General features: G+C 40.6%; 1 protein-coding gene across 1 annotated transcript in view; it reads right to left on the bottom strand.

Annotated features, from left to right (window-relative positions):
- Positions 1–7,747: 7,747 nt before the first annotated feature.
- DAB1 (DAB adaptor protein 1) overlaps positions 7,748–23,329 on the bottom strand; it is a 145,362-nt gene continuing 129,780 nt past the window's right edge. Inside the window, exons 14-17 of the mRNA XM_074151831.1 lie at positions 20,604–21,152; positions 19,657–19,784; positions 18,647–18,718; positions 7,748–9,532 (exon numbers count right to left, since the gene is read on the bottom strand). Coding sequence (XP_074007932.1) covers positions 9,488–9,532; positions 18,647–18,718; positions 19,657–19,784; positions 20,604–21,152 — 794 coding nt within the window. The 3' untranslated portion in view covers positions 7,748–9,487. The remainder of the gene's footprint in view (positions 9,533–18,646; positions 18,719–19,656; positions 19,785–20,603; positions 21,153–23,329) is intronic.

The following is a 23,329-nucleotide window of genomic DNA, read 5'->3' on the forward strand; positions in this document are numbered from 1 at the left end:
TCCGTCTGCCTGGGGCGGGGGGGTGTTGAAAATGGCTCAAGTAGAAAAAGATAAATTACAGGGTCGTTTTTCCACACTGTAAACAGCAGATGACCCGCTACCTGGCAGATTCACAAGGTAAACGTTGCATTTGTTAGTACATGGCTTTCTGGAGGCAAGTGGGAAAGAAGCAAAGATCTGTCCAGAAGCAATTTACGCTTTCATTTGTAATGCTCCTTTCAAGGGAAGGGGAAAAATGAATATTTCAACAAATGAAACATGCTCCAGTCTTGGCAAGAGGGAAGCGATAAGTAAACTAAAGTCGGCTTTCTAGGAATAGAGTAGACTGCAAAATCATTTATTTATTTCTGCTTTTCATGCCTGCCTTCCAGAGGAAAGCCAGGCGTCAGCAGTTATTCTGACTGCTCAGGGAAAGCCTCCACCCCCGAGAGCGCCCTTTGCTGCCTCTCAGCGGGGCTCAGGCTGCGGGGGAAGGACAAGAGCCCCATCCCTTGTCCACAGAGATCCTCTGCTCCACGTACCCAAAGTCTTGAGCCTGCGGAAGCAAGACCTGTCTGGGTATCAAACTAAACATCTTGGTGTTTTCTAGCTACTACCTTGAGTCATTCTCTCTCTTAAATGGTTCTAACAGGGGCAGAGATTTTACCAAGGGCTGACTCCCATCAGTTCAGTTGGGCCTTCAAAGGCAGATCAGGATCTTCAAAATCTTGAAGAATTTTTCTTCGGTTGCCTGTTGAGGCAGCCTTCACGTCCCACTGCTTCTCACTTCAGGTATAGTTCTTTGTGATTTCTGAGACGCAGCAGTCTTTCCCTTCATTTTCCTAATTAGCCTTAAGCTACAATGAGTGTCTTAGAGGGAGAAAAGTTCTCCAAGTCTGTAGTTCCCTGTACAAAATGATGAGTATCATTGTGTTTTTCCACCCTTCCTCTTGCTGGACAAGCAGAGGTTCTTTGAACAGTTGCACTGGGTGCGACTATGACTTTTAACAGCATGGCTTCTCCCCCTGGGCTAAATCTGAGTGCTTCTACGATACAAAGAATAAATACATTTTAATTTGCTCATTATGGGAATGATGGATGCTATAGATAAAATTAATCATATTCACTAATACAAAACAAACCTGACAACCTCAACACCATTACCTGGCCAAGTGCTACACCACTTAATGTGTCACAGTTACCTTACAAATGACATTATTCTGACTGCAGAGCCATGTCTCTGCAAAATAAGCTACTGGCTGCTGTATCTTTCTAGTTTGGCAGCTTGATGACAACAATTTAACACAGAGAAGCACGTTAACTGATTCCTTTTGGGAATCTGCTCCGAATAAAAAGATTGTGTCTCAGGCAGCCCGTTTTTTTAACCCAATGTTACTGAACAGGCAGTCAGTGATTAACTGCCCTTTCATCTCCAGACATGGAGGACAAACTGTTAGGAAAGATGGTTTAGGCTGCCCAAAGCTTTTTGTTTGCCTTTTTTGCTTTATGTTTTTGTTTCAAATGACTTTGCCCCAGACTAAAACCCAAGATGTGCTTAAGCGATACGGCTTGCTCAACCTCTGACACAATTGATTTAGCTGTTAATCATTTGTGCGTGGCAAAAACCCACACTTTTACAGGAAACATCTCTTCATATGCGGGACCTTTGCTGGCTGGGAAATGCAGTACGCATCCAATATTTCGACAGCAGCAGAAGAGAAGCTAAGATTATAGCCACAGAGCACCCTCAGAGATTTAACTGCAAACCGTGACAGCGTGAAGATCTCAAAGCAACCAGCTGTTTTGCTGCCTCTCACCGTGCACATCTTAGTGGTGACCATGCTTGCTCCTGAATTAGCAGAAAGAAATTTGGTTAAAACAACAGCAGGCACCCAATTTCCTACATGTTAACACACTTTTCAGAGAGAATTAAAAAGCAAAATCAGGTTTGCTACATAATTTATAATCTGGGTTAATTAGAGGTAGGTCTAACGTGTAAAATTCACAACCACCACCACAGCTTTTTCCACTTCCTTGCAGTTTGCGGCTTGGCGGGTCCATGGAGCAGTGGGAACGTTGCCTTGTAACACCGGCTGTGTCCTCTTTCCCCAGTCTTGATCCTTCTTCATCGCTGACTGTAATAGCCGTGGCTGTCTGCTGAGCTGTTTTTAAGTCCCAAAGCACTTAGCGCTAACAACGCTGTAAGTCACTGAACGTGGGTTTCATCACACCTGAAAATGAAGCCTCACTGAGCGTCCATCATGAACACCAGGCTCTCAAGCGCAACGCATCCTTTGCAGAGTTCATAACACCAACAGAAGTTTGTGACCCCTTGCTCCTTGTAAATAAAACCTGTACAGTTTCACCGAAGATTATTATTTTTTTTTTTTTAAATGGCAGTTTCCTGTCCAAAGAACAACTGAGAAACACATCAGAGATGAAAGGCTCTCCCTGGCAAAGGTTAGACTGGAGCCAGCAAGTAGCTGTTTATGGCACTCTTAGGGCCCTTCTCAAAAAGAGTTTATTTTTCTTCTTCTCTGAGACAATCTTTTCATTCCCTGCTTCATAACTCATAACGTATTTCCTTCTGCAGAAGAACACAACCAGCTCATTCAAAGGCAAGAGGAGGCTCGCCCACGGATTTAATGGTGAAGAATATAAGGTGGCAAATACATGGTAACATTTACAAATAAGAAACCCTAGGGAATGTTTTCAGATGTTTACTACAATTGACTCCATGGCATCACCATTTTTGTTACCAATAGAGTCATTTTCTGGTGGTGAGGCTGGTCTCTGAAAAGCCCTAGATATTAAAAAATCACCTTGCGGAGCTTAATTCTCTTTTTCTGCCTTTTGATTCACTAAAAATAAGGCCTCATAGTGACTCAGTCCAAACCGGGCACGAGCTCATCCACTTCAAAACCTCTGATTCTAAGGTCCTGTGAAGATGGGAAGATAGGGGCTGCAGTAAGGAGTAGACAAAGAAAGGAAAACCCCACCATGAGACATTCCTTGCCTCTATCTCCTCTCCATTAGAACCCAAGATAACACACGAACCCATTTTCAAACTAGAAACAGCATTTTTAAAAGAAAAAAACAAGACACTCATAATCTTGGTATGACAAATAGTACAAAGTTTAAATGCAACATCTTACAGCCTTATAACTTCCACTTATTTCTAATACAACTGGCTTCAGATGCTGAGAGCTCTTCTCAGACCCCTAATAACCATCTGTTAAAGAAGACAAAGGTGCCACAAAAGGTCTTCACACTCCCAGTACCTGGCAATAATTCTTCATAATCCTTTATTTTCACAAATGTCTGAGGCTGAATGGACATTGATTTGCTGCCCGTTAACCTGGTTTTCTTGTAATCTATTGTGATTTCCTTTCTTCGCTGGTCAGGAGTATTTATAGAAGTGGTGCTGCGGGAGCTATGAAATGGGGTTGAAAAGCCAGCAAATAATATCAGATCTTAAAAGACCCTTTTTTAAAAAAATACATTCTGTATCGGAAAGCCCCTTGAATGGGTAACATTTGAGGCTATTCTTCTCATTGAGATTTTTCAGGTGCTGATAAAACATTTTAGGGGTGATAGATGAGCCACAGGGCAAACATGTCCATTGAGATAAGACTATTTAAAGCTCTAAAAACTAATAGCCGGAGAGTCGTTTCACTAATAGACCTGATATTTCCTGCCTCCAGTAGAATAATTTTAGAAAGAGACAGGCAATGTTACAGGTAATCAGGAAATCGTATCAGGATATCTCCCCATATTCCTCACTGTCATGCTGAAATGTATAATTCAGTTTCCCCACACTTTCAGACAGCAAGTAAAGCAAGAAAAAAATACCCTTTTTTCTTCCCCATGCAAGTTCTGTGCTTTACATTAGGCATTAAAAAAAAAAAAAAAAAAAAGGCTTTTAACGGGGCTGATCCTAAAAAGCAAATCCGTATGAGAAGACCAACTTGTGGAAGACCTTGTCACAAGAGCTGACAATGTCCTCTTACAAATCATTGCTTTTGCAGTAGCAACATCAGAGCACAGTCAGGAGCAGGGGGTGAGTCCCACTGGCTTCACACATAGCAGCAGAACCAGAATCCAGGAGCAGTGCAGGCAGCAGTAAAGACAGTGATAGCAATAGCATTAGCATAGATCTTGTATAGATGACCCAGACTCACACATTCACCCAAAACCTCCATTTTCTGGTTGCCATATGGACTTTCACTTTGTTCATGTGCTTCCCATGTTGACTTAAAGAGACAATTGTAGACAATGGATTCAAACCTCTGTAGAAAACTGCCAAGAGATAGCCCCGTTCATTTCTTTGAAATGATATTCTTCTGACTGAGAACAGTATTTGCCAGAAAACTAATAAATATGAACCTGGCAGGACATGAGTTGTTTAGAAAGAAAAGAAAGAAAAAAAAGGAAACGGGGCATGGAAACATATATCACAACCTAGAAAAAGCAAGAAAGAGGTTAGTTTATCTGTTGCAGCAACTGTCACTGTGTAGTGATTAAAGCACATGAAACATAGCCTTTAATCCAACATAAGCGAGTTAAAACTGCATATTCCCAGTCTATACAATCAATTGCTCTCCCAGAAGTCACTGACAGGGAAAAGAGAGATCTGTCAGAGTCCTCACTTCTGTAAAACCGCAGGTAGATTCTGCAAACCATTGCTAAATAAATTCTCATTACTGCAAGAGATCATGGCCTTAATTAGCATTAGTTAAAATGGGACCATTTCCTGAACTAGTCACGTTTGAGCTGAATACTCTCACATACAAACTACAGGCTCCTACTGCTCTTAAGTTACAGCAATATTAATGTAATACAGTACATTGACACAGTACGGAAAGAATCAGATTTTTTTCCCTCTTCTGAACAAGGCCAACACGCAGCCACGTCCTTCCTACTCTGAGATGCCTCACCATCACCGGACTAAATCTCAAACCTGCTCATTCTGAAATTTTAAACCAAGTCTGCATAGCAACCATGCAACACGAGCCAATTTTTCTGATTTTTCAACATAAACCCAACACCACTGTGGGGGTACCAGATGAATATCAACATGAGTAGATTTGGCCTACTTTGTAAAAATACGTTTTAATTTAAAACCATCTTTAGCTATGTCTTATTTCACTTGGACATTTTGTAGCTTGTTGCAAACAAAACAGATCATGTTCCTCCTTCCAAGGACATCTGAATACAGTTAGCTCCGTACCAAGTCAAAATGACATTAACACTGGCGTGTCTTCATCACAACAGAACGACCTTTATTCTCAGGTGGGATCCAAGTATTTCAACAACGTTCATTGAAAAAGGCAATAAATGTTTTGGCACGACCTACTGGACATTTCTGGTGGATGAGAAAGGGATGAGAGATCAAGAAGAAATACAATAAAAGATATGTACACACATCCACACCTCTCTCTCTTCCTGTACATAGACATGTACTTCTTACCCTTAAATTTCAATGTGGTATCTTGCATATTTGCAGTGCTCGCTTGGCAAAGAACGGTATTATTCCTTCTCTCACTGAGAGATCCAGTACTTGGTACCTCTGAATATCACACAACTTCATTTTGCATGTGGCATCAATAGTTTCACACCAGCAAAACACTTCAGCCCACCCAACGCCTTGCCCCAACTAGTAGGAAGGTCCCACTGAAAGAGAAGGTGGTATCTTTAACATGTTTTACTGGATCAAGGCTTTGCCCTCAATTCTGTGGAATTAATCAATTACTGGAAAGTTCTGTGGTTTTTTTACTTTCAAAATTGTCATGTTTAAATGCACATTTTAAATCTTACTTGAAGAGGAAAACCAAAATTAATTACAGTTTCTCATGCCACAAAGGTACTCCAACTTTGGTAGCACTGCACAGTGTGGTCTCTCCCAGGAATCTGAGATTTTAAAGGTGGCTAAAATACCTACTGGTTTGGGATCCTCGTCCTAAAACACCCAAAAAGAGGCCAAAAACGGGGAGGCAGCAATTAAAAGCAGCAAGTTAAGTATTTGCAAGATAAGCAACACTTAGAGCGTTTAAGATCAGGTATTCCCCAAATTGAGCCACTCGTTTTCCTCCTTTCCCAGATATTTCCACTGCCAAAAATATTGCCGTGACAGACACCCAAATAGCACCGTAAGAATGGCAGAATTACCACAAAGAGCAAAAGCTATGAAACACACTTACTGAAATGACGCCTTTTTAAAATGTTTTTATTCATAACAGTATTACATGGTGTGTTACAGAAATTAATGGAAAAATTCTAAAAATCTGTTGGGTTTTTTTGTTGTTGCTGAATGCATTATACATAAAGTTAAAAATAATGTGTCCGTATATGTTAACAAATGGTCATTATCTGAGGTAAAGTTAAAGTAGGTTTAGAAATGTACTGCAACAGTCATTTTATCTTTCTCATCTTTATTAAAAAAATATGTGTCAGAATGCAGAAATAAAAATGAATGAAAACCACGGAGTAAACATTTTTGCAAAGAAGGTGCCCAGTACGTTATTAGATGAAAGGTTTCATCAGACACTTGGATGACTACGATCTATCAAAATATCTTTTCATGACAGGTAAAGATCAAGAACCTACGGGGGATGATAACAGGATGGCTGGTGGGATTCCCTGGTTTTTAAATTTAAAGTGACGAATTTAGTGCTAGTGAAGGATGAGGGATTAAACAATTGCACAAGCTGGATATTTTAGTTATCTACAATACTGGTACAGTGCAGAGGCCTTCCAAGTCCTCTCAACTCAGCATCTCAACCATGACAAGGACGATCTCATCGTATGACAAGACAATTCAGAATTTGTTTGTATTTATGAGCGTTGATAAAGGTAAGACAAAAGTCCACGGTGATGGTCCAGCTGTCTCCCATGAGACACTAAAATCCCAGCCTCATTCCCTCAGCACCTATTCGTTGCAAGGACTACGTCAATGATCTGCTTCCTACAAATACGATGTCAACGGATCCTCTGAGACATAAATCTCTTCTTTTTCGTTCAACGTTTTACCCCATAAGTGGAAATGCACTGATGATACTAAACCTCAAATGTCCATGATGAACCAAAATCGTCTTTGTGGTTCCGTATATAGGGCAAAACCCAAGAGCCACTGAGGAAGAAAGTAGCACCACTGTGCAAATTAGGAAAATATTCGTAAAGAAATGTCCTTCAGAAACGCTTTTACCTCTGCTGTTAATCCTGAAACACTCAATCCACCAAGTTTTAATTCATCTTTTCCGGTTAGAAAACTTGATCTTTCTTCGATGGGAAAATAAGATTTGCTACAAAGCTGTTTGCACATGACTAAGAAATAAGCATCAAATGACCGTGAATGGGGATAAAAGTTCTCTTCTCTGCAGGTTCATTAGGTCTATTCACAGCTAAATTTTCATTCACATACATTCTGTAACGCACATTTCTCTAATTTCTCTAATTCAAAGGAAAAGACTGGAATCATGTTGTGAGATTTGGTTGTACATATCAACAATCGCCACCCCAGTTATTCTGTCTTCTAAACCATTTTTAGCTTATAATAGAGATGAAAGAAAGTAAAATATTTATAACTCCAGGCCTATTTTAATCATGACAAAAATGTAAATCCTAATGTGTCAATTTAAAAACAAAATCTGCACAATAACCCTAAAAACTCATTAATCATTTGATTTCTTTAACATTTTTTCCTTTTTCTATTTTTTCTTTTTTCTTTTTTTTTCTTTTTTTCTTCTTTTTTTTTTTTCTTTTTAGTGTTAAACCACTAAATTCAATATACTGTAACTGCATAGGAACATCAGGAAAACACATTTGACCTGTATAACAATTCTCTGTAGGGCAAAAATATATAGATTCTTTATGAAAATCATGTGCTAAACATATGAACCCAAACACTGCACTTTTGCTTCATAAATGTAAAAAAAGGAAGTTTTAAATTCTTTTGTTCTGTGTGTAAACAGTTTGATGCCTTCTATGCAGAGGTTCTGGAATCGCAAAGGAACGTCAATGAAATGGGATTTCTGGTAAGCGGAGTATGTCCGTGTGAAAACTAGATCATAAAATCATGTGTTCCCATTAATTTCACTAGTCGCTGACAAGCTGACTGCTTTTGGCAAATGCTCTCGAGCTTCAGCCCGTTACCGTAAGCATGTGAAAAAACGTCCGTGATGTGAGAACCACAAATTGGGTTTGCCACACCTCCCAAGCACTGCAACTTGCTACCTTCTCTACTGTGTAATGGCATTAGTAAAAGAATTTTCATAACATTTATATTTACAAAAAAACTGGCAATTTTCATTCGAACTCCTTAAAGCCATTTCCCCTTAAACATTTAAAGAGTTTAACAGTAAGATTTTTTTCAAGTTATAAAATAAAAATCCCATTTGATTTTTCTGATGTACAAAAAGTGATAAAGATGAACAATTTGATCACAGAATCAGTTTGTAATTCCAAAATCCATGCCATCCTTGTCCCATTTGTAAAGTCCGCTTCATCCAAGTTCCTAAACCAGAATCATACCAGTATTATTTGGCAAATGATTTTTTGTTTTTCATCAAAAATGGCACACAGAGAAGAAAACGCTTGTCTGCATAGCATTACAGCAGCAAGATATCGAAGAAATAAAAATATTCCTTTTCTGCACTTTGTTTAGAGTTTCCTAGGAAATACTGACTCTTTCGTCTTTCCTCAGTGGGACTCGATGTCCTTTCTCTATCCACAACATGAGTATTCAAACAGAAAAGCAGCATTTCTTCCTCATGATGCGCTAGAACTTAAAGGTCCATTTGGCAACCTTTTCAGTCAGGATGGATAAACAGCTGAGTTTTATTCTGTGGTTTCAAGTTGGGAATCTTTTCCACAGGAGGCGTTTTGCTGTTAGATCTGTCACTCATACAGAACTACAGAATAAGAAATAATAAAAAAAAAAAACCCAATGACACTGCCAGTATTTTTTTGTTGTTGTTGTTTAAATACCTCTACACAGGGGGAAAAAAAAAAAAGGTCAGGATCAGCCTGATGTCAGTGATGATGAAAAACATGTCACCATGACATAAAAAGTGCCAACTTGTGCCCAAAAGGCTGTTGAATGATAATGCCACTGCTACATACAGACGCTGCTTTTTTGCTCAAAAGAAAAAGAATGTCTAATATTGGATAAATTTCAGATGCTCGTTATTTATATGTGGCATACAGAAGATAACAAACGTTTAAAAGAAGACCGAGGAATAAGATTTCCTAGTCTGGATACCCATGACGTGGGGACGGGGCTGGACTCGCGGTATGATAAGCAGGGAGAGTTTTTTGTTTTGTGCTGCCATAGGAATCTGCCATTGGTTGCCAAAAAAGAAAGATGTCAGGAACACTCGTAGAGCCAGTCCAGGAGGGCATCATCTCTCCTTGTCAGACAAAATCAATCGGAAAAAAGCATGAAAGCCAAAGGCCTGCCAGGTTGTTGGGGTTCGTTTGAGCCTTGGAGCACCACAAGCCTGTAACAATGCTATTTCTTAGGTCTGTTGATCTGGGCGTAGAGAGGTTCTGCTTCCTGGGGATAATAAAAATACAGTAAGCGGAGATGTCTCCAGACAGTTTTTAGAACATTTTTAGAACATCTGCTCGAGAACAGCGATACCTCATGAGGCAAAACCCAAAGGAAGAGTTTGCCTTCCGGGCTGCCTTGAGTGATCACGGCACCCTGGCTGAATTGTGAAGAAAAAGTGATATTATTTCAGAAAATGAATGCTTACTATCAATTTCCTCTTCCAGTATCGGCTGTGCACCGATCCTCAGGAGGTATTGCTGGACGTAGACATATGAAGACATGAAATGATATTTATATGACTAGGTGTTTTGAAGTTTACAGGCCAGGAATGCAGCTGGCGTAAAATGCCATTACTCGTACCAGGAGGGGACGCCCCCCGCCCCCAGAGAAGAGAGCTGTGGGTTTTACACACCTCATGGAGAAAACCACTTGCAAACAGAAACCGCTGCTGAAAACTGAGCTAATGAAGCTGTGATGGGACTTAAAATACCAATATGAGTTGCCTATGAAGAACGAGGAGAGCTAGCTCCATGCAGTTTGATTAGGAGTCTGTGTAACCGTTAGTACGATCATTAAAGCTGGGAGGAAAGCGTGTCGATTTGCTAACAGATACTTTTTTGGGAATTTCCTGGATGTGGTGGGGAAAAAAAGCTGCCGTGTTCTTCGGTGTCGTTTCACAGCTGACACCCTGTGCTTTACAAACTACGTCCATCTTGGCTGCAGTGGGAAGCAAACCATCCATGGACCCTGGAATCCATTCTACTTAATTTCCAGAAACTAATTTATTAAACTAAGAATGACATCTAAAAAAAGAACAAGACAGGCAGAAAGGCTAATTAATGCCATACTGCATTAACTCTCCACAGCTTGATAAATATTCAAATACCATGCCACGACGTTGAATTTAACCAAGTTAGAATCAACTGATGTTACAGCAGCATCAGCAGAAGCTGACTTTGAGCAAAAAAAAACCTCTGAAGGCTGGCAAATCGCTGGGCACCGCGGAGCACAGAGATGTCTGGCAGGGGATGGCACAGGATTTTAATCACTGCTTATCAAAACGATGCTGCTGTTGAGAAAAACAGCTCAAAGGGGGATCTGTGGGGCTGTATTTACTCTGTGCCCAGAGTGCCTGGCCAGTGCTCCAGTCTGTGCCCTGTCCCAGCGCCCTGCCCCACCTCACCGTGCATCTCATGTGGAATGAGAAGCAACGCAACAAATTCAAAATATGACCCGTGTCCTCCATGCCAAGGGAAGTTGTCTCTTATTCCTTGAAATGACTGCATTTCTGGAACTTGCAAAGACTCTGCTTCCCCTTTTCCCACCTATGTGAAGCCCTGAGCACACTACGAGCGTTACGGGAGGATGAGAAAAATCCTTTGGAATGATTAAATAAAGGCGGCTGAAGTTACCCTCAGCAAGAAGCAAATATATTTTGTGACCTTGAAAAACTGAAGGTAATCAGAAGAGATGACTGAGAGTAAATAACTGCATTTCACATACTGTGTGCTAAGTCCACCTATGCCAATTTTCATGTACCGCAGACACGAAGCTGGCAGAATGATCTATTGCAGCTAGTTCAGAGAAAAATCTGTACTAATTAATGTGGGAACCTGACATACACCAGGCCATTCTTCAGGCATTTGCTGAAGCTGAGGTGATTGCAAGGGGAAGTGAAAAGGAAGGAGGAGAAGAAAAGGGGAGGGAGGGAGAGCATCCCTTTGGAACAAAAGATGTCAGTTCTTCAAATGTCTTTGGGGGAAAAAAGAGCTTTTCAAAATGTCAAGCGTGCTTGTTAGAGCTGTCCTCAAATATCTTTAAGATATGCAGATGCACTTAAGTAACAGGTGTCCTAAGGTGTCACTGAACTTGACACCATTGGAAGAGGAGGAGGAGTTCATCATCGGCCATCAGCAATTTCAACAGCGCATGAGGCAGCCGGTAGAATTAGAAATTTCTTTTACCCGTACCCAGTATTTATCTGAACATACACTTCACATGGCAAAGGCCTGCATTTCTCACTGATTTGAATAATTTTTCTTCCAGTAGACCAGAGCATATTGAATGAAAAATGTGCTCTTATGTCTTCCTTTTAGTTGATTTCCCCCTTCAGAAGCCTAAATGAGAAATTAATTGCAGTAATTGCGTGCAGTCTTCTCAGCCGAAGTTTTTTGTCAATGACTGAGGTTTGTTTTCTAGTATTATTTTGAGATAATTCAAGCAGTGCATCTTGCCTGTGGCCCTACACTGCGAATGGTATCTGTAAAGTATTGATAACGACACTCAAGAAAGCAAAAGAGAGCAGAAAGGGACCGAAAAGAGGCAAAAGGAGAGTTGAGTGCTGTTGACTTCACGAATAGCTTCTTTCACACTGCCAGGCAGGGGGGCTTCACAAGCATTATTTTGGAGAGTCTTGGAAGCAGAAATAAAGCCCGTTTTTTACATACTTTACTCCATGCAAAGGTCACAGGGAATGTCATGAAAAGGATGAAAAGGCAGGAGAGCCTAACTCTTCTCACAGCATCAGAATCACCTCACCAAAGTTTTCTGCTTTCTACTTCGAGCACTGCGTTAGGAACAGATTCTGAGGGAAGGAAATGAAAGAATGGGTCTTTTTCAGAAAAAAATAAGAGGAACAAGTAAAATAGCATACAAAGCTTCCAATTCACATAAACGCCTTGAACCTTAAAGTGTTTTCCTTTCCATAGGATTGGCCCAGGAGCACTTCTGATGTGCTTTCATCAACCCACAGAGAGAAACCAAGAAGACAACTGGCAACACCTTTTTTTTTTTTCTCTCCTAAATCCTACTTAAAGGCTTCTATCAACTCTGAGGATATGCAATTTCTGGCAGATTTCTGAAAAGTAAATGTTTTCCTTTATGTTTGGAAGCTGCTATCAAAGCAGTGGTTAGCTCTGTTCTCACATACTAATGGGGCTTTTTAGGTTGAACAGTAGCCTTTAAATAAGGAGATATTGGAGGAAGAAGGTATGAATTCATAGGTCAGGTGTGTGACCAAAGTGAGAGGTTGCAGTAAGGAACCAGAAATGCCTAAATACACAAGCTTTCAGTTAGACACCTAAATACTTAGAAAGCTACAAGTAGGTTGTGAAAATGTGGAGTTACGAGGTGTCTCGGAATTAATTGCAAAAATTGCCAAAGTGAAAATTTTCCCTATGTATGTGACATTTACATATTCCAGAGATACTTCATGCTTTAAATCAGTTTATTCTTCCCATTTTAAGGAATGTTTTGCACAATAAACAAGACTGTAGCAAACAGTAAGCACGCCTGGTATAGCACACTACTGCATGATGTAACAAGGTTGCTAACGGTTTTGAATAACATTATGTAAATACGAGCAGTAAATTTGCATCCAATTTAAAGATATTAACATCTGCTCCCCAGCAGAACTAATCATTGGAGAACATCTCTTGAAAGACTCAGCGTCTACTTGGGCTCGTGTAGTTGAGCTCACTCACAGAACCTAACGTGGGACTTGGTTAAGGGGGAAACTATTTTTCCATTGGCAGCTGTTTCATCATTGCGAGGTGCCCCGCTACGTGCAAAGCTCCAGGTGAGATGTACTGAGTTGCAGAGGTGAGGCCCGCAGAGATTTCTTTGCCCTTTACAATAGATTCCCAGCATCGGTTTTACTCCTGGCTGACTGATCAGAAAGGGCTGGCTCAAACGATAAGAGTTTTGTGAAACGTGTGCTGGAGCGCCAGCCAAAACGCGAGTTCTTGTGCTGGGGATGCAAGTGAAGGGAACGGGAGTGCAATGTGTCTTCCCTAGTGCATGCTGGCTCAATAAAATAGGACATAGCAAAGTTGGCAAGCGGGATTCAAATTAAATATCTTTGGTGATAAGACAGGTAATTCCCATTAACAGCCGGTGGCTTATCTTTCGTTATTTTTATTACAGTTAGCCTCTATTTGCAGCATAACTACAGCAACCTTCTAGTTCAGGATTATGACTGGAGAGTGCCTCTATTCTTACTATAAACCCACCTAGGAATATTTCCCAGTCTCAAATATCTAGTTTAATTATAAACCTACCCAGGAATATTTCCTAGTCTCAAATATCTAGTTTTATTAGCATGCTACACATCCATAAAGTGAAAAAACAATGAGAACTACTCAGAAAAATGAACCCTGCTCCATCTTGTTCCCGGTATAATAATGAACTGCAGCAAAGAAACACGCCTGTTATTTCTGGGCCCCTTTCCTAACAAAACAGTAGCCACGCAATTATACTTTCCATCTATGCATCTGTCAATTCTCCTTCATAACTTTTGAACCCGATAGCCAATTTGAAGCAAATTGTTCAGAAGTCTCAAAGATACTAAATTATCTCAAGCGCCTTTTTAAAATCAGTTGTTGTTCAGAAGACAAGGAACTTTTAAATGACCTCATTAAAGAGAAAGCTAGGAGACCTCGTCCCCTAATTGAATTGCTGGATTGCCAATCAGCAAGTACGCGGCTCTACGCAAGCTACACAGTATGTTTCTTGTTTAGAGAAAGAAGTTGGAGAAATGGAAGGGTGCCTGGCTACTTCAAGAGGGCTTGGAGACACTGAAAGAGGTGAGAAAACTGTATATGGGCTGGTTATAATGAAATGGATAGCTCAAAGGGGGTTTTAGCAGCGGAGAAGGCGGCAAATCTGTAGGATGCCTCTGTTCACAGAGCAGCCTGGATTTCTCTGGTCCTGTCCCTTCAGATTCACTGTGAACTATGATGATGAACAAAGGATCATGGGGTCTGAAATGACAATTTTAGGATTACTCTGGAATGAAGCAGTACTTCCCAAACTGTGATCTCTTTCCAAACGCACAACTCAAGTTTATTTCTCTCTCAGGTTCACAATCCTGCTGGGTGTTGTGTCTTTAGTTTGAGAATGACAGCTCTAGAGCCTACGGTAAGAATAGGCCACCTATAATCATTATGAATTTCTCTTTGGACTCTATTCAGTTCCGATTGACCTGGGTGAGTGATGGTAACAGATCCTGCAAAACCAGTCTTCGATATTTTGAGCCCATTCAGATTCTTCACACAACAGAGAGCGGGCAGAAAGGAAGAGGAGGTTGCAGAATCAGCTTAATATGCCCTCCTAAGGCCCACCAAGCTCCCAGATAAGCCAACGCTTTGTCCATAAGTTGCTATTTTCTTTCAACTTCCTAATAACAGCCCAAATAAAGAGTTATAGTAGTCTATCCTGGAGCTAAGATTATTAGGAACATTTATCACTAAGAATGGCACTTTCTCAAAGATGGATGATGGCAGCGAGCCACCAAAGTACCACCAAAAGCTGATAGACAAATATTCTAATGAACTGTTGCTCTCCTGACAGTGCTGAGAGAATTGTGAAGAGTGTGACATATTTTGAGGGCTTATAATTGTCTGCACACATTTCACAGAACAACTAAACAACTTTTTGAGGAAGATATGCTCTAGCCACAAATGTTTTGAATGTTTCCTGAGAATCTCTCATGAACGACTGCCAGTGCAAATCTTGAACTGGGCATCATATCGGCAGAACCGCGTTTGTTCCAGCACCTAACATGACTTTTACTGCAATAATTGTGGCATCAAATATCCCCTTATTCTCTTTCAGAAGTTTCACCCTGTTGCTAATTTGCTTCAAGAACCAGTTTGTACGGTTAGACCACATTTGTGATATCCAGTCCCAGTCTTCAGGCTGAATTCATTCTTTCCAAAGTTGGGACGTTTTCCTAGATTCCAGCCAAGATAACCACAGGCATCCAAAGAAGCCTGACATCAGAGAGCCAAAGTTTGCTCCTTGCTTTCCCTTTTCTCATCGTGCTTGAAGGCTTCCCTTTCTACAGCTTTTGTTAAGCTTTCAGTTGTATGGCTTCAGGGCTTCCTAGTGTCACAGTGTGGTAGACCCACTGCACTGGCAGGGTCTGCACCCAACACCCTCTAATTCAGTCTGACTCAGTGTGCTGGTGCAAAGGGGATGACCAGGAGAAAAATCCTTTGTTCAAATTTCTCACTTTAATCCAAAATATCAATAATAAGAGATGTTTAACATATTTGGTAGAATCGTAGCTAAACACAGTTCTTTCTCTCTCTCTCCTTGCATGATAGTTATCCTCCACACAAAGTCTTAAGACAGCAGTAGGGATTAAATATAAGTCAGTTGAAGATGGTAGTCTTATTATTCAGTGTTCTCCTCGCCCCTTCTGGAAAATCACTATCCATCCTCAACGCCGCTCATGAACAGAGGGAAAACCACCGAATACAAATCTTGCTATGAATAGCTCTGCAAATGGTTGATTTTATTTCACCCGTGAAAGTTAGGCCTGCTCGCTTATCTCCAACCATAAAGGGACAAAAATGTAACTTATCTATAAAATGTCACATTTACCTACAAAGAACCCATAGCTATTTGTAGCAGAGTCACTTATAAGAACGGCTACTGGCAGGATGATGATTTTGAGAGCTTAAGTTGAAGATTGCAAAAGGAAGAGAGGAAAAATGGAGAAATTAAGTGACTGAAAGTTGCTGAATTATTTCTCCGTGAGAATAAGGAGTATCAGAAGGAATCAACAGACCAAATTGCTAAGGTACCTTGAAAGATCAGCATACAAAATACTAGGCAGGTGATCATCCTGAATACATCAAGACAAGGTAAGTCAAGATATCACATGGGCACAGCTTCCATAGAGATGCTGGGAACAGATATATTTGAAATTTCTGAACACAATACTGTGTCATGCTCCTGAGAGGTCCATTCATCTGAGTTGTATACTGTTCTCTTCTTGGTGTGAAGAACCATGTTCTAAAGAGTGGAGTAATCTCCCATCTAACACACAAAAGTGGCTTTTATGCAGACTGCGATTCTTTTGTACTACATGTTTCTCCCCATTAAGTTTCTCTTCAAATGTGGAGCTCAATACACAACACAGTAGTAAGTCCTGAATTGATAATTTTCCATGGAGATTAGACTTTCCCTTGCTCTGACGCTACTAGGCTTCAGAATTAGATGGGCTGGTTTTAGCAAGTGGATTTCCTACGGCATGCTGCTGAATGGCACTGCACAGAGGCACACAATGATATTAGTGTAACTTCACTGGATAGAGGCTTTCTCTTTGTTCAGCTTCCTCTTCCTGCCTACAGCTTTCAAGAATTACTATAATACGATAATCAGTAATATTATTTAACATTTCCCAGGCTATATTTCTGAGAATTATACATTCTTTATGTAAGACTCTAGAAGGATTAACAAAAAATATAGAAAAAACATATGGAATCACTGGTAATATACTGTTCTGGTAGCTCCCAGAAACCCTTGAGAGGTAAAAGAATGTATTTTACTAAGAATTATATAAAAGCAGGACAAAAGGAGTCCCTCACTTGACTTCCTTACACGGTAATATACACTAACAGATTTAAACTACTGTTTCAAGTTATCTCCAGAACTCCTGGTAGGTATATGGGCGTGATGCTAGTTTACAAATGATGCTAACTATCTTTGTGACAGTCAGAAAATTAGAAAGAGATTTTATCATTATTCTCCCTGTGATGAACTTCTGAATTACCCTGACTAGGATAAACCGCAATAAACAAATGTACACGGGTTTGCAGAGCGCGGGACTCAGATAAAGGTCAAATTCTCTTTCTTGATCTAGGAAAGAACTCTTGAAAGGGTCTGAAGGTGGGAGAGCCAGCTATGTCAGTGCTGGCCGAGGTCAGGCAAAGCCGAAGTCAAATTTCTATGTGGCACCATCAATCTGCAGAAGCAGTTCTCGTTGGATTACAATAACCAACGGATGCTCTTGCTAGAGCAGCCCATCCCAGCTTGATTCTGTCCTTGCACTGTCATTTTTAGGCTCAATGAGACACAAAGCTTAATGCTACTTTAGCTTTAGCCCCCAAGAGCTGAGCATTACGTTGGTGAAGCTAAAGAAGAGGGAGATGCCTTCTTACAGTACCATATATTATTAAGAGATAATCTTATTACTCCCAAGGGGATCAAAGCTAAGTTACTGTAAGATTTTTTTAACCATATTTAATGTACAAAGTAAACTGACTCCTAATGAAACTACTAATTTTGAGTTGAAACCAAATTACTTCGGCTCAGGCTGGATAAGTCACTGGTAAACACAGTGCAATTTCTGTACAAAAATAAAAAGGGTTCTACCATTGTTATGGATTTGCTCCAGGAGCTCTGTGCTGAAGCAGAGAAGCACTATCAGATCACTTATTTGGGTAATACAAAACGTGAATGGCAGACAGGGAGAAGATAATGAAACATATCCTTCAAGTAGCAACACTAGAGAGTATTTGGATGGAATAACAATGTTCAGCACTCAAAACTTTGTAGCTTTACTGTCTTTTTGGTAAAACATATATACTCTGTTGAAACAAATCACAGAACATTCACTGGCAGCCACATTTCGTAACGTGTTCTCTAACACAAAAGATGAAAAGATCATCTTTCCCGTCTGTCTGGATTTAAATGACTTACATTTGATGAATAATTTTTAAAGCATCAGTATACCAATGATAATGATAATAATTTTCAGATTTTTTTAATTTGCAGTTGGAGACAAAAATACACAAACCCGTTTCAATATTTTTTACATGCAGATAATAAACGTGCTTCTACTGATTATCACATTGATTTAGGGTAGAGGTGTTCACGTGTCATTAAATAATTTTATTTAATATTTGTTATGTCTATGGGTAAGATGGCTTATTCCATTTAATATGTTATGTCTGACTAAAGGCCAGAGTGGATAACAAAAAAATGTTCTGCCTAAAACATTGTTAGTAATGGCTCAGTTTCCCTATTTCCCCTTAGAATTTGAACACAATAACAAGTCCACATTTCTTTAAAGCATGCAGGCAGCCGAAACACACATATTTGCGTAAGTTGCAACACTTAGTGAATGGCAAAAGCCATGCAAACCGCTGAGCATGAGGAATACACTGTGGATAATGGAGGGGAAAAGCAGAAGAGATGAAAAGGAAAAACAAACCATGCATCCATGAAAGCAATGGTAGGCACTGGTGGAAGAATAAGTGAGCACCTCAAGGTGTAGAGAAAAAAAGGACAGATACCTACCCCAACCTGCGCTATCTAGCTACCGACCTGTGGACTTATAGTATCACCAGTTGGCTCACCAAATGGATCACTGTTGGATGAGGCCTGAGACCCATCAGGCTAGAATACAAGAACATAACACCTTTTTTTCTCAACAATAAGAAAGTGAAAAGTCAACATGAGGTTATTTTTCATGCTGTGGGCATAACAAGTACATCCTATCTCATGAAAACCACAAAGTGAGACCTCACTGCTGCTACGTTCTCAAAAGCCAAAGCGGTTTCCTACAGCTGACGCAGGCAGGGAAGGACCACACCAGTACCTGCTGGAGCCCATGCAGGAGCTGCCACAGACTTCAGAAGGTACTGGATCAGACAAACCAGAACTGCAAAGGGGCCCGAAAGCCAGTCAATCTATGTGAATCAGAAAGAGTCCAAGCTAGTGTTGTTTTGTACCTCTGGGTCCTTTTTTTGTACAGACTCCCTCTTGCCTTTGGCTCACTTAGGCTTTTATCTGCCTAAGGTACCTTGGGATTTAAAGTCATTGCTTGGATAACATTTCTTGCTTTGCTTCACTGAGTCTAAGGCAAAGAAATCACATACTGAGGGCCGGAACACTGAGGAATGTAACTAGGCAAGCAACCGGGATGCAAGAATGTGCAAGACAACATCAACCATCATCTTTTTTAACACACAAACTCTCACATCTCTTTCTGCAGCCTCAGCATGTATGTTGTTTTACCTCGGACTTCCTTACCGTCAACAAGTGTATGCTGGTATACTAAAAAGGACATCAGATATGACTAACATACATAACCTTACATACGGACTCGGAGTTTGGTTCCTTGTATGCAATATTAATGCATATCAATGTAAATGTCATGCTTTTAGCTATCAAAACTGAACCGGGAATTAAATGCTGTCTGCAGCTCCCCCTTAAGTACCCCCCTGCCCTATTAGAACAGTTATTTCTGACACTACCAAATAACATTTAAATAATTTCTCTCTTTCCTAGCTAAAAAGAGATAATTAGGATTTAGAAACCTTGTTGCTACTCACAGCCTCTTGCTCCTCACTTTTGCTTGGGCTTTCAAACCCCTCTTCAAAGAGGTCATCTGCAGCAGGATCACTGGTATGAGATGCTGATGATTTTGATGGAGAACTCTGTCTGGGTGCAGGGGTTGGAGCTAAACAAAGATTAAGGTAACAGCAACAGAATATATATCTGTTAATTTGTTCAGAAAGATACAGCAGCACAAAATTTGCTCATGCTTTAGAGCCCTCAACTCTTATTACCCCCCAAAATTATGTTCTAATGAGGAGCTGTAAGAGGTAAATTTGAACACAGCAGCCATTATCAATTCCATATATTTGATTTCATTCAGCAGTTTCAAAATTAAGTTTGGCTGCATCTGGAATATGTCTTTAGGAACCAGGGAGACGCCACTACAATACAATAAGAATGCGTGAGTCGCCTGCCCTATGGCAGGTAAGCGAAACAGAAGGTCTCTGGCTGGCCCCTGGTCAATCTGTGTCTCGTGAAATCCTCTTTTCAGCAATCTGAAAAAAACCCCATCTCTATGTACAAACATGATAAGCTTATTTTACAGCCCTTCAATGAATTACCTCACATGTCCAATACGCCAAGCTATTAAAAGAAATACCCATCCCCTAATTTCTGCAAACTATGGCTTGAATGGGACAGAAGTGAAATCATTTGCAAGGCTGAATGTCACGGGCATTTTCCAACCAGCTTGCATGTCTCTAGCACAGAATATACATTACTGTCTTATTAGAAATTAAATTTTAGACTGCAGCTATCGGGGCTCTGAAACTCTTCTCTGATACTTTTGTTTATGACTGGAACACATTTAATAAGCTAGACCATGCATGAAGGTTCCCAGTTCATATCTGTGTTGCAATTTACTATACAGAAAAAAAAAGAAATGCTTTGAGGAGCAGTCATGTCCGAGGAAAGGTACGTCTGAAAGCATATAAATACTCACGTGAATTTGTAGAGGGTGTCGTGGAAGTCACAGGAGTCAAATTTAACTGAGAGATGTCAAAGTCATCACAATCATCTGCTTCCTGTGCCATCCCAACTTTGCTAAAGTAACTTGAGAAGGCCTCTGAGGTACAACTGAGGGAAGGCTGATCTGGTTTTCTTGATGGCACTGGTGGAGGCTGAGCCATCTGGAAATCTTTAAACATTTCTTTTCCCATTTTCTGTCTGGGCCTGTCTGTCTGTGGACTTGATCTGGTGGAATCACTTGTGGGTGGAACAGTAGCTATAGGAGCAATGGTACCTTGAAACATGGCTGCTTGTAAAGGCAAAACAGTTTGTGTTGGCATGAAGGCAGTTGGTTGGAACTGACCAGCTACAGATGGCCACGGTTGCTGAGTAGGAGGAAAAATACCGGGTTGGCCCCACGCGATCGGCTGTCCTCCCTGCATCACCTGAGCAACTGGAGGCTGAGCACCCATGGCCAACTGCTGTTGAACAAGTGGTTGCTGTCCCCAGAATGAGGGCAGAACAGCTCCCATGGCAACATAACCTTCAAAGAATAAAGAGAGCAGGGGAGAAAAAAAAAAATTAATGAAAGATTTTAACACCACTGTCAAGACCCCGCAGAAAAAGCTACACAATAAATTAGAAACATGCAGGCTACATTAGTCTTCCCAGCGCTTCAGCACACTTGAAAACTGAAAGACATGGTTGAATTCCCACCACTAAACAAATACTGGTATACAAACCCACAAATTGGTGGATACTGGCAATAATCCTTCCCCTCATCTGAACAAATAAGTTCTTCTCTTCCTCAGTGAGTACCCTCTTGGGTCTGTGAAGACCTGTGTGCGTGGACCTCATTGGCAGCTGGCCATTTGGCAGCTCCCCTCCCCAGAGCTCTGTCTTTGACTCAGCTGGGACCAGTTTGGTCAAATCATGTACCAGAACCACAGGAGCTCCCAAAACACTCCCTAAACTCACTCCCTTGCACCACAGTCCTGCTCCTCACCACTGAGGCTCTTCTTGCTAGCCTGACTCCCCCCATCCTCTGCCTTTCTCCTCTGCCTGTCCTGTTCCTCCTGGGGCGAGGATCTCTGGGACTGAACATGACGCACTGCATCAGGCTGGGATGGAGTTCATCTTTTCAGAGCAGCCCACACGCTGCTATAAGATGAGCTACCAGAGCAAGCAGAAGGATGGAAGAAGACACCCTGGAGCAGCTTTGCTGCAGTTCCTCATCATTTTTTTTAAATTCTTCATTGGGGAGAGTGACTCAAACACCAGCCAACTCCTGCCAGTGGGATAGTGACAAAACTGGTTTTAAGTTAGAGGGAAGCACCTTCATATATGTTAGATAATAGCTCAAGGGTGCTCTAATGACTGTGTGACCTTCTTGCAAGAGAAAGACTCTGCGCCATCTCTTCTGACAGAGACACAGTTCAAATGATTGGGACTCCGAAGAGTAAAGCAAATGTCTCAAAATGCACAATACGAAGTCAGAGCCCAGACGAATTCAGATTAAAAAATCCCCACATTTGGTTATTACCCGGTTACTTGAGAACATCAAAAAGATCCTGAGCTTCTCCTGTACTACGTACCTGATAACAACAAACTGCTTCAGGTATTAACATAAAACCTTTCTAGCTGGGGAGGAAATTAAAGATTAAAACTAAAATTATAATTTCCTGTCAGACCTGAACCCTCTTTTCAAGCTACCAAGAGTCTGACTGTGTAAGAATTACATGATCAGGTACTTTGTTAAACCAAAAAAATAAATACTCTGAAACTAAAACTGCTGTAAAAAATGTTACAAATTAAACCGTGCAATACAATTATGTTCCACTGATAGAAGTATTATGCTTTACAGGTATGCTGCTTCATGTTTAAATTAATGATTTACTGTTAATACTATACAATATGAAAACCTCTTTTACTTTTTACTGCTGTCGGAGCTTTAAAACTCCTCTTTCTAACCTGAGTGTGTTTCTGAGTCCTCCTGTACCTCTTCCTCTTTGCTTTATTTCTAGGCTGTTTTGTAATGCTAAATGTAAGGGTGGTTGCAAAATCATAAAAGTAAAAATAAAATAGAAACAGAACTTTGAAAGACCAAATTAACGAGTGATGAAAGAACAGTAACTTTGATATATATCTGTTTCAATAGATGGCTATGATGGATTCTCTAGATGTCCTTTTATCTTGCCCCCACTGTAACCTCATCCAAGCAGCGAGGGTTTTCATCTGACATTATCCCCAGAAACTTCACCATCAGTGTAACCTTTTGGAGATGCGGTGGCTAATCCGATGCTGCAACACAGCCCATCAGAGAGGGAGTTAACCAATTAGAAAGTCACTGTTGAATGATTCAAGGCACTCCTCCTCCTCCTCCTCCCCCTTTTTTTTCCCCCTTGAGTGGAGCTGAGAGCGCAGCTCTCTCAGTGCTCCGAGTACCCCGGGGAGAGATGAGCAGTCAAAACCACACGCCTTGTGTGTCTGTGCAGAATGATATACAGCTTTTGAATTTTGAGCACTTTGAGGAACACAGAAAAGTCTAAAGGAAATATCAGGATTTGACTAAGTGGAATACCTTTGAAACGCCACCAAATTCTCCATATCTAGTTCTCTATTTACTGGAGACAGCACAGGATATTCATTACTACCACAAAAACAGCAAAGCTAAAATAAATGCTTTTTTCTGTCTTGTTACTACTGTACCTAGAAGGTATG

Source organism: Numenius arquata, chromosome 8, assembly GCF_964106895.1.
Source record: "Numenius arquata chromosome 8, bNumArq3.hap1.1, whole genome shotgun sequence".
In the NCBI taxonomy this organism is placed as follows: Eukaryota; Metazoa; Chordata; class Aves; order Charadriiformes; family Scolopacidae; genus Numenius; species Numenius arquata.